Genomic DNA, 11549 nt, shown 5'->3' with positions numbered 1-11549 from the left:
ATATTTCTTCAGTGGCTGCCATGTTTCAAATTCTTCTCGAAAACCTATGATAACATTAGACAAAAGTTTGTGTCTTTTAAAAGAATTTTAACATTTTTCTCTAAGTATTTTCCACATTTTCTTGGGTCAATTTCTAGATAGATACTTCAGGTTTTGTTGCTATAATGCAAGGCATCATATGTCTCATTATATTTTTGGTTAGTGCAAGTATAGAAGAACTCTGTTGATATTTTTGTTGTTGCCTTTGGTGATCTATATGGCAACCTCTTTTATAGATTTAAGTGTCTGTTAATTGTCTTAAGTTTTCTGTCACTTCCCTTCCAGTCTTTCAATTTTTATATCTTTTTCTTGCCTTACTTCATTGGCCAGAGATAATGACTTTTGCAAGGATTCACAAACCACCTTCTCAATGATTCAGTCTAACTTGAAAATAAGACCACCAGTCCATAGTTTGCTTATTACCTTCTCTTCTTTTTTTGGGAAAAAAAAAGTCTATTGAGTATTCTAGAATGTCTCATTCTCCCCGATATCTTCTTTAAAAATCTCAGTCCAGGGATGCCTGGGTGGCTCAGTGGTTGAGCTTCGGCTCAGGGAGTGATCCTGGGGTTCTGGGATCAAGACCCCACCAGGTTCCCCACGGGGAACCTGCTTCTCCTTCTGCCTATGTCTCTGCCTCTCTCTGTGTGTCTCTCATGAATAAATAAATAAAATCATAAATAAATAAAATCATAAATAAATAAATAAATAAATAATAAATAAAATCTCAGTCCATACTGTATTGCAAATATGAAAGTTGCTAACAGTAGATCTTAAAAATTCTCAAAACAAGAAAAAAGTTCTGTTACTATATATGGTGATAGAATTAACTAGGCTTATTGTGGTAATCATTTTGCAATATATACAAATACTGAATCATTACACTATATACCTGAAGCTAATATAATATTATATGTCACTTATAATTCAATTTTTAAAAATCTCAGTCTAGCGGCATGTGGGTGGTTCAATCAGTTAAGTACCAACTCTTGATTTCTGCTCAGGTCATGATTTTGGGGTCCTGGGATCAAGCCCTGTGTGGAGCACTGCGTTCAGCAGGGAGTCTGCTTGAGGATTCTCTCTCCCTTGCCCTCTGTCTCACCCCTTGCTTGCTCTCTCTATCTCTAAAATAAATAAATAAATCTTTCAAAAAAAAAAAATCTCAGTCCAAAGATTTTCACAATTTTCTAAATGAGATTATGTGCACCTTCCCTGGGCTACTTTACTTGCTAAATGCCTCATTTCAAGTTTTCTCTCTCTCCCTCTCTCTCTCTCTTTTTTTTTTTTTAATATTTATTTGTTTGTTTTAGAGAGAAAGAGGAATAGTGCAAGTGGGGGGAAGGGCAGTGGGAGAGAATCTCAAGCTCCTTTGATGAGCATGGAGCCCAACACAGGTCTTGATCTCATGATCCATAAGATCATGACCTAAGCCAAAACCAAAAGTCAGGTGTTCAACCACCAGAACCATCCAGGTTCTCCTTAAGTTTTCTTAAAAGAGAGATTCAGGTTAAGGTCTATATGATGCTGGAGAAAGGTAATCAATAGGATTTTATTTGAACCTGAAATGAACCTAAAATGGATTTTATTTGACTTTATCTAATAGCAGCTATAAATGTCAGTTAGATACATTTATTTCAGTTCTGGTATAGATTTATTCCAAACACACTATCATCTTCAGAGTTGGACCCTCAAATAATGGAATGGAGTGGGAAAGGTGGAATATATCACAAGGGCGATAGAGGTAACAACAGATGTTAATAAGATATGAATTAATATTATAAAAAGATGAAGAGGGATCCCTGGGCAGCGGTTTGGCGCCTGCCTTTGGCCCGGGGTGCGATCCTGGAGACCCGGGATCGAATCCCACGTCGGGCTCCCTGCATGGAGCTTGCTTCTCCCTCTGCCTGTGTCTGTGCCTCTCTGTCTCTCTCTGTGTGACTATCATGAATAAATAAATAAAATATTTTAAAAAAATAAAATACAAAGATGAAGAGCTCTGAAGCTCAAGTTCATTTAGTATGCATGAAGAAAGATATACCTTAACTTCTCTGTATGATCATTTTGCTGCTTTTCTAAAGCATTAAATTCCTGTTTGATTGAAAACATTTCTGGAACAAACCTATTTGGTTGTTTCACAGACATTACATATTTGTTTATGAATTAATTACTGTAAATTGCTGTATGTAGTTCTTTTCATTATGCTAATTCTGTGTTATCATTACACTTTTTGTTTTACTTGGCTCTATTTTAGTGTCTAGTTAGTGACATTGACGTTAAAAAAAATATTTGGCACATATTTGGAGTGGACTATAACTCAGAATCAAATTTAAATGGTTTGTTGTGAAGCCAGGAAAATTGCTGCAATACCAGTCACGTACAAATATATTCATTCAGCTGATACATGATAACATTCAAGAATATTCGAGAAAATTATTTTTATTTATTTATTTATTTATTTGAGCAGAATTCAAGGTAACAATTTCAGAGAAGCTGCTGTATCAATAGGAATCAATAATCTAACCAATTTATTTATCTCCCTACTTTTGCCAGAGAGAATATTGAGAGGAGAAATGACAGAAAGGCAAAAGGGGAGAGATGCATACTCTACACTTAAAATGTGTTCTCTAAGATCATATTTCATTTTGTAAGTGATATTGTACACTTTCCCCTCACAAGTTCTATTCACTTACCTCCTATGATGAAGTTTACTCATCACCTTCAACTACCACTCCCATACGCACTCAAAAATAATAATAATTACACCAAGAAAATAGCAAGTGATAGTTCTTATTTTCGTGTTTTCATCCTGAGATGTGCGAACTATTAGTTTAAGGATTTTTTTCTGCTGGATCAAACTTAATTAATAATTTGGATCATTCAATTTTTCTGTGAAAAACTACAATGTGACCATAAGTATTAAAAAAAAAAACTCATATTAAGAGAAGAGAGCAATAGATATATAGTGATAAGAGTAGAGCTGGTTAAAAGCACTAAAAGCAGAAGTATTTACAGATCACACTTCTTCAGCTCTTTCTAGAGCAACAAATCCAAACAGGGCTATGCCTTATGTTGCTTTCTTTCACTTTACAGATGCTGAAAACTTTCATTTCAAGTTTCTATCTCCTAGAAGTGGGGTGAAAAAAAGCTGGTTATTATTCCGAAACCCATTGAAATTGCATTTGTGGCATCAAAATGGATTTTTTTTTAAGCAGGATGTTGGATTGACAGTAAAGCAGCTGCTCTGCAACAAACGAAAGCAAAAATTAATAAGAGACCTTAGCAAAAGAAAGACTATTGGTTTTGCACACCCAGAGCAAATTGGCTGGATTTAGAAGAGCACACTTTGATCTTTTCCAGACTAATTACTGCTCTGTGGTTTGACTGTTTTGTGCATTAGTTGCCCTTCATACAAAACCGAAACTGCTATGGTACACAGCTGTAATACAAATGAAAATTTGACATTCAGTAAACAAAGAATGGCAAGGGTCATTCTTTCAGCACAATAACTGCATAATACAATTTTAGAATGCCTTTTGTATACAAAAAAAAATGACACATTTTAAGGCAGTTTTGAACTCAGAGTAAGCAGTCAAGGCTGTTTGTAAAGGACAGAAAAATTGCTCCCAACTCTGATCTATAAATACAGATTGAAACAGTTTATTTCAACATTGTAGAAATGCTAAGGAATTTACATATTTACAGAAATAAATGTGTCCATTTTTAGAAGACGTTTTTTCATTTGTCTATAAGGTTAATTGGGAGCAGATTTCTTAAGTAGCTGTTTGCTGGAGCAATAAAAGTGTTTATTCACCAATATGATTCTGGATTTGCTTCTGGGAAAGAATTCTGAATGCTTTATATGTAGATTTTATGTAAAAATATTTAATGCTCTATTTTTCAGAAATTGTAATGGATCAAATATTATATATGAATATTTTCAACAACTCCATTGAGGAATTTTTCAATATTTCCTTATTTACAGATCACCATAATTATTAAGGCACCAGTCTCTTTCTGCATAAGAGATATATTTAGCTTATAACCAAGTTTTCTTTCTAAACTAACCAAGTTATCCTTCTAAATGGCATGACTTTAAACAGTTTGCATTTTTAATGTGGCTTTGATGGTCACTCTAATAAGCTGTAAAATAAGTTATCAAAGGACTAAAAAGTGGATCAAGTTATTTGAAAGGGTTTTTTGTTATACTTGATTCAGTCTGTATTTAAATTAACATAATCTTTGAAGCTATACAAATGTTACCCAGTTTTTTTTCAATACACACATTTACACAACTTCAAAATACCTACACTTAAAAGTCAGAGGACTTTTCAATAATTCAGCTATTTAAAGTTGAAATATTTCAAATATAGAGAGGTATTTGATTAAAGAAGTGATCTGTCAGAAATATTCCTGGCTAGACTAGACAAAAAACACTATCCCTTTTTTTATGCTTTATTTCCCTCAAACTTTTGAAATAAGGTGATATAGAAAATATTGATGATACAGTTCATGTATTTAACTGTTCACTAGAAACTGAAAAAAAAAAATCTTTATCTGAGATAACCATGACCGAGACAGTGTGCCAGGGGTGTCAAGGATTGGAAATATTGAGCTCTTCCATTCAACCATTTACGAATGCAGACATTAGATGTTGAGCAAGTTTCATCTGTTATCATTTCTTTAATTGCTATATGAATTTTATAAATTTTATGACCTTCAGTGCCTCCCCTTTTCACTTTCAAAACTTAGCTGGATACATCCTTCATATACACACAAAGCTATTTTCTAAATGCCTGTTTCTGTCTGGCTCATTTACCTTTACCTAACAGAACAGCTCTCCTGGGTTGGGGAGGCGGGTGGCAGCGGGGAGAGTAGTTACCTATTCACAGCAAGAGACTTGAGAGTTCAGTACAATAGATTTTCACAATATGTTTAGGAGAGGCCCAGAGCTACAGTGCTAAGCACCATGTGGAAAGGTAGATAAATACATAGAGATAGAACCATAGACCTCAGCCAAGTGGAATGAAGAATAACAGAGAATCTATAATGCTTTCTACTTCAGCAGCAATCAAACCCAACCTCTGCAAATTAATCAGCCTGCAAAATACCAAGAATGGAGAAAAGAGGATATTGATTCCTGGAGAAGTCACCTATATTTTATTTTCCCATTAAAAATAATCACAGAATGCTATTCTAAAATACGAACATTTTCCCCCATGAAGTATAAAACAGACCAGTTCCTTTTTGCTAATACTTCTGAGATTATCTCAGAATGACTCCATGAAACACTTCTAATTTTCTTCTGGGGGGAAAATTGTTAAATAAACCCTTAAAGCATTATTTGCCATGCATGCCATGTTTTTCCTTAAGGGTGTTAGAGTCCTGGGGTTATAGTGATTTACTGATGACTCAGTTTAGTGTGCTTTTGTTCCTGTGACCATTAATAATGTAATGTCCTTTTCCATTTGCTTTTGTCCTACAACATGGCTTTAGAGTTAGAAACTACCTGCAAAGGAACAAGAAATTTAAAATACTTTTACTTTTTGCTTTGTAAAATAAGGTTTCTCATTAAATACCCAAATTAAAGACCCCTTCTAATTTATCCCTACTCAAAAACTAAAAATAAATATGTTCATTGAGGTAGAAATTTTTACCAAAAAAAGTAATTCTGAAAAACAAATTAGGTTCTATTTAGCAGGGGAAGCCATTTTCCATACTGTTTTCTTAATTACCCTGTAAAATAATAAAGGATTCTTTTATGTGCCAATCAATTATAGCTTTATGATTGAAAGACTTTTTGAACCCCTCTACCTCCACCACCAAATGGTTAATGTTCCAAGTTTGTGCTTTGGGGGTTGTTATAGGCACTAGTTCTGTTTTAAATTAAACACCTAATTAAAAGGAAGCCATTCATAAATAGCAATGTGGTGAAATCGGAATGGAATAACAGTGGCTCAACAAATGTCCCATTTTCCCACAAGGCTCATAGAACATTTTTTCCCCACGAACAAACTGAAATTTGTCAATGAGCTTAACTGCAACCCAAACATCTTTGCTGAGTACTGCAAATTGGCCACAATTATTACCAGCATGTTTCGGTGTGAGAGAATGGTAGCAATTGTCATCTGCCTCTAGAAAGACCACTGTACAGAGAGTGTTCTCACAGGTAAATCTGAGACTATTACCAGTACTTCCCTGGTTCCTTCTAGCAAGAACCTAACTCCATCTAGACCAAGAGAGAAAAAAATTCTCAACCTTTGGGTGAAATGTGAATACTTTCAGGAAATCTCGTAAAAAAAAAAAAAAAAGTACTCAATGTATAATGGGGCTTTTAACTACTCCCCAAAGCATTTTCCATCTTCTTAAGGTTGGAGGTTACAGAGTACTTTTTAACATGGGTTTGACACTTGCTGATCATTGAGAAGATTAAAGGCATAAATGAACAAAACTGGATGTCAGGACTGCTACCAAAGGCTTCATTCACACCATCACTGTTTTACTGTCTGCTTTTCATTTCTGTGCATTCAAATGCTTACCAACAAGATCTGAAAATTTCAGGATTCATCAAAAGCCAGAACAGAGATAGCAAATTCTGAGTATTCCATCATCAGGTGAGGGCTGGTTATACAGCTGATTGCCCTCTGACCTTAGGAAGTTATTTCACATTTCTCTTCCCCAAATATAAAGTGAAGATAAAAGATAGCTTTGTGGGATAAAAGCTGGCAAGGGTGAATGAATGAAATTGTGTCTTTAAACGATTTGAAGTCAGGTGCAATTTAAGTTAAAAAAAAAGTGCCTTTAACACATTGTGATCTTACATCAAAGCAAAGGGAATGTAATCTACTGCTTTTCCATCTGAACAAATCCAATAGCAATCATGCTTATTAAATATTTGCACGTAGTTCTTTCTGTGATAAAATTTGTACTACCATCCAGGAACTAATTATCTCAAATAAGAGACTGTATGTGAAAGTACTTTGTAAAGTGTAAAGTATAAAGTACTACACTTGTAATAATAATAGTAATAGGTATTAAGTGCTTACCCTGTACCAGGCAATATGTTCAACAAGGATTTATTTAAACCTCACAGCAAGATGTTATCTTGGGAGATAGATGCTATCACTGCCACTTTATAAGTGACAAACCTGAGAGATACTGAATCACCTCCCTGTTCCACAGTGCATGAAGGAGAAACCTGTGAAGAAGCCCAGGTCAGCCTGATATCCAAATCCAAGCACATCACACACACTACACTATGTAAGGGATTGTTATGACAACGATGACCTTTTCCCCACATTAAAATATCATGCTTTTTCACGCTCACAATTATACCTCTGCAAATGCAGTTATTCTTATAAATTAGAAAGCTGAAACATGTCATGTTTTGTTCATAAAAGCCTTTTTCCAAATTACTCTTTTTGTGCAGTCTTTAATAGAAAAGGAAGTAAATATTACACTCTAGGAGAAATTGCTTTTGTTCTGATTTTCTTGCTTAGATGAGTACATAAAGTGCTATAAATACAAGCCATCACATCATTACTTCCTAAAAGTTAGATTCTTAAATATTTGATATTAACCTTTATGACATCAGAATATATTGGTGACAGTGGCACTATAATCAAGTGCTATTATGTATTCAAATAAATATATAATTACCAATTCTACATATGAATTTTCTAATCTGGAAATTTCTGGTATGAAAATAACAGATCCATAAACAAAACAGCTTTCACCAAATCATTTTAGTTAAGAATTTATAAGATTCATATTTTTCATATATCCACTGTATCACGTTTGGTTATGGTACCAATAAACTCTATTCCTACTTTACAAAAAGAAAATCTGTGTCACAGAAATGTTGTAAGAGGTGGTGAAACAAAGCATTTCGATTTCTTCTAAAAGTTAGGTAGATTAAAAACTGGCCCAACCATTTAAGGATACTTCTAACTTTTAAAACATTTTATAAGAAATCAATTCTGAATGCTCATTCACCACAATTTATATTTCAGAGTACTGCAATTAATTTTGGAACATGGTATATGAAAAGACTAAGAGTTCACAACATAAACCTTGCTAGAATAATGGACTATGATAATCGGAGGTTTCATTACAATGCAGAAAAAATATTTTCTAGTATCAAAATATTTTCTTCATTCTGCCATTATAGTTCTGTGAGAAGTCTGGGAAAAGATTAGGAGGTATGTTTTGAAGAAACTTGGTGTGAACTTTGCTAACAACAATCCAAATAAGTTTTTAGATTACTCTTTCAAGAAATTGCAGTATTTCATGCAAAACGGTATCCACTTTACCACTAAGGTAATTTTTTACTCACCACGAAATGAAAATCTATATTCTGCTCTCCCTTGCATGTCTCTTTAAAACCTCAAACCAGAGGAATGAGTCACATTTTGGGACCGTTTTCTTTTTTAATCTTCACTCTTCTATTCTGTTTCTAAAGGGACACTTAGTTTTAACTAGATTGCAATTTCATTTGAAAAGAATTGAACAGGCTTTCTAGAATGAGTTAAAGATTACCCATTGAGAGTATTTTTGGCAGCTACCTTTAAGGATGCAAGGATCTGTAAAAAATGGTATATCTAGATTTAATACAGATAATACTTGGTTCTTTGAGATAGAAACGATGTAATTGTGATATTGGCAGGAAAGATATGTAAGATGTGCTTTTCACTTCTAACATCTCTTTGGACAGCACAGTTTTCTTTGTAGAATTTTATTACATTGAGAATGCTAAGTACATTAGTGAATTTCTTATACAATTATGGTAGAAACATTTGGTGTTATTTTTAATTCAAATGGTTAAATATACACAATATTATTTCATATTACTTGCAATCAGAGTGTGAAACTCAAGGGATGTGGTAAAAATGATTAATTATCCAATCATTTCTATGAAAAATAAAGGGGAAAGTATTAGACCTCTACTTTAGTAAACAGACACCGAAGCAAATAGTTCAAGCAAGCTGGAAAAAAGCCAAAGGTGAAAACAAAAACCAATAACAACAAACAACAAATTTTTTTCTTTTTTGGCTTTTTTTATTGTAACTAAATGACAGATGCTAACAAAAGTTATTGTGGTAATTATTTCACAATATATGTAAGTCAAGCAATTAAAAAAATCACAATAAATAAATGTTTCCCTATGTGCCTAGTACTGTATTATTTTGCAAAAATTACTTAATTAATTCCTTATAACAATCAAATGAGGTAGGTAGGTATCCATTTTACAAATGAGGAATAAGAAGAAGCTTAAAGGGTTAAATAACTTGTCCAAGGTCAAAAACTGAATTCAAGTTTACTAAAATCTTCAGTGTAGTCTAGTAACTGTTCCTCATTGTTCAACAGCTATGAAAAACACAACTTTCTTATTCACACTGTCTAAAATTTTTGGTAACAAAATACCCATATTAGCATAACAATTCTATATGAAGAAACTTAGAAATAGGAATTTCTGGTAAATGTCAACTATACATTTATTATGTCTAGGCACTGGACCAGGCGTCTATGATACAATGATAAAAGAGGACATAATACTTGCCCTCCGAATGAGCACAATCTAAAAGAACACAAACATTTAAAAGGTAATTGTAATAAAACAAGAGAAGTACCATAAAATAATAATAATAATAATAATTAATAATAATAATAACAGCTAATCGTTTTTGAGCACTTACGGTGTGCCAGTCATTGTTAATAATCACCTTGTATATTTACTCAAGTAATCTTTACAGCAATCTATGAGATAGATACCAAAGAGATAAAGAGGTATATTTAAGATTTGTTGGAACACAGAGAAGAAAGCCTTTTCACTCCACCTAGACAGGCCAGACATTTGAGTGGAGTCCTATAGGATGTGTATGTCCACAAAAGTGATGGATCAGTCAGTATAAGGTAAGACAGACCACAGAACCCAAAGACCTCCCAAATCGTGTTGATTTGTAACAAAGATTTATAGCTGTTCTCAAAACCCATCAGATTAGCTTGGGGTCTCTTCATGTCTTCTCACTCTGGGACCCAGACTGACAGCGCTTCCACCATCTGGAGCATCACCAGTTGCTCTAAGCAAGAAAAGGAGATGTTGTAAATAATGCACTGGCTCTCCAAGTCTCTACCTACAACACATGTCACCTCTGCTCTCTTTTCATTTGCCCAAGCAAGTCACATGGTTACACCTAGCTCTGATGGGGAAGAGAAGTGCCATCATACACTTTACCCAGGAGTAAGAGAATAGGAATACTGGGGAACAACCCTAATGCCTACCAAAGGGTGGAGGGGATAAGGTGATCAAAGGCAAAGGACATATACAAAGGAACAGTAGTGAAAGAGTGTTTGATACACCATGGTTTCCATTATAAAGGCACAAGGTGTACACAAGGGGAAAGCATGAGGAGAGGAAAAGTCTGGTGAGTGCAAATCATGAAGACTCTTGATACACATGGGAAGTTTAGACCTCATCTTTTAGGCCATTAGGAAGCTACTGTAGGATTTTAAGCAGAGGAGAAATCCTATCAAAATGTTCATTCAGAATGAATGAAGCAGGAAAGAAAAATTAGAAGAAATTAGAGATGAGGGAACTCTATGAGTTTCCTAGCTCTGTGTAACAAGTTACCACAGACTTAGCAACTTAAAACAACACAATTTATTATCTCACAGTTTTGATAGGTCAGAAGCTGAGCTTAGCCTGAGTCTTCTGCTTCCAGGCCTCACCAAATTGCAATCTAAGCACTAGCTGAGTCATCAAAGTTTCAACCAGGGAAGACCCACTTCCAAGCTTCCTTATGCTGTTGGCAGAATTCACTTTCTTGCAGCCACAGGACTGAAGGTTTTAGCTTCTTCCTGAAGGTCACCCTCAACTCCTAAAATGTCATTCACAGTTCTTTGCCACACAGGCTTCTCCAGTATGACCACTTGCTTTGTCAAATCTATTTATTCAAAGCCAACAAAGGAGAGAGTGTCTTACCTTAGGGAAGGCCAAGACCCTCATTTTTAAAGGGCTCTTACGTGAATAAATCAGGACCACCCAGGATAATCTTGATTATCAGTTGATTTTGCAAACAATTGATTCAGAACCTTAATCACATCTGAAAAATCCCTTCACCTTTCCTATCTTCTACAGGCTAGAATAGAAGCAAGCCACAGGTCTTGCTCACATTCAAGGGAAGCGGATTATACAGGACATGAACACCAGGGACTGGGAATCACTGGACCCACTGTATAGTTTGAGCACAAAAAGAATCAAATAAAGGATATCTCAAGCATCCAGGTGAAAAGTTATAAGATCCCAGACTAAATTAGATTCAAAAATGTTTAAGAGATACACATATACCTTATATATAATTTGACTTTTTATTAAACTTTAGGTAGTTATTAGTTTGGTCTTTTTTTCTTATCTGTAGCACTGAACTCTGATAATATTCAAAGTAGATGTTTCGAAATGCTTTGCAATTTAAAAGAAAAGAGCCACAGATATTTCAAGTATCTGGATCATTCTAGCC

The 11549-nt window shown here is 34.4% G+C and overlaps 1 protein-coding gene across 2 annotated transcripts in view; it reads right to left on the bottom strand.

The window, feature by feature from the left end:
• Positions 1-9163: 9163 nt before the first annotated feature.
• Positions 9164-11549, bottom strand: part of BRMS1L (BRMS1 like transcriptional repressor) — a 70933-nt gene continuing 68547 nt past the window's right edge. Inside the window, exon 10 of one of the 2 annotated variants that reach the window (XM_049113053.1) lies at positions 9164-10112. In XM_049113053.1, the coding sequence (XP_048969010.1) occupies positions 10031-10112 (82 nt within the window). In that variant the 3' untranslated portion in view covers positions 9164-10030. The remainder of the gene's footprint in view (positions 10113-11549) is intronic. The other variant, XM_049113054.1, reaches the window with a different exon arrangement.

This window comes from Canis lupus, chromosome 8 (assembly GCF_003254725.2).
Source record: "Canis lupus dingo isolate Sandy chromosome 8, ASM325472v2, whole genome shotgun sequence".
In the NCBI taxonomy this organism is placed as follows: domain Eukaryota; kingdom Metazoa; phylum Chordata; class Mammalia; order Carnivora; family Canidae; genus Canis; species Canis lupus.
This window is presented reverse-complemented; position numbering and strand designations above follow the sequence as displayed.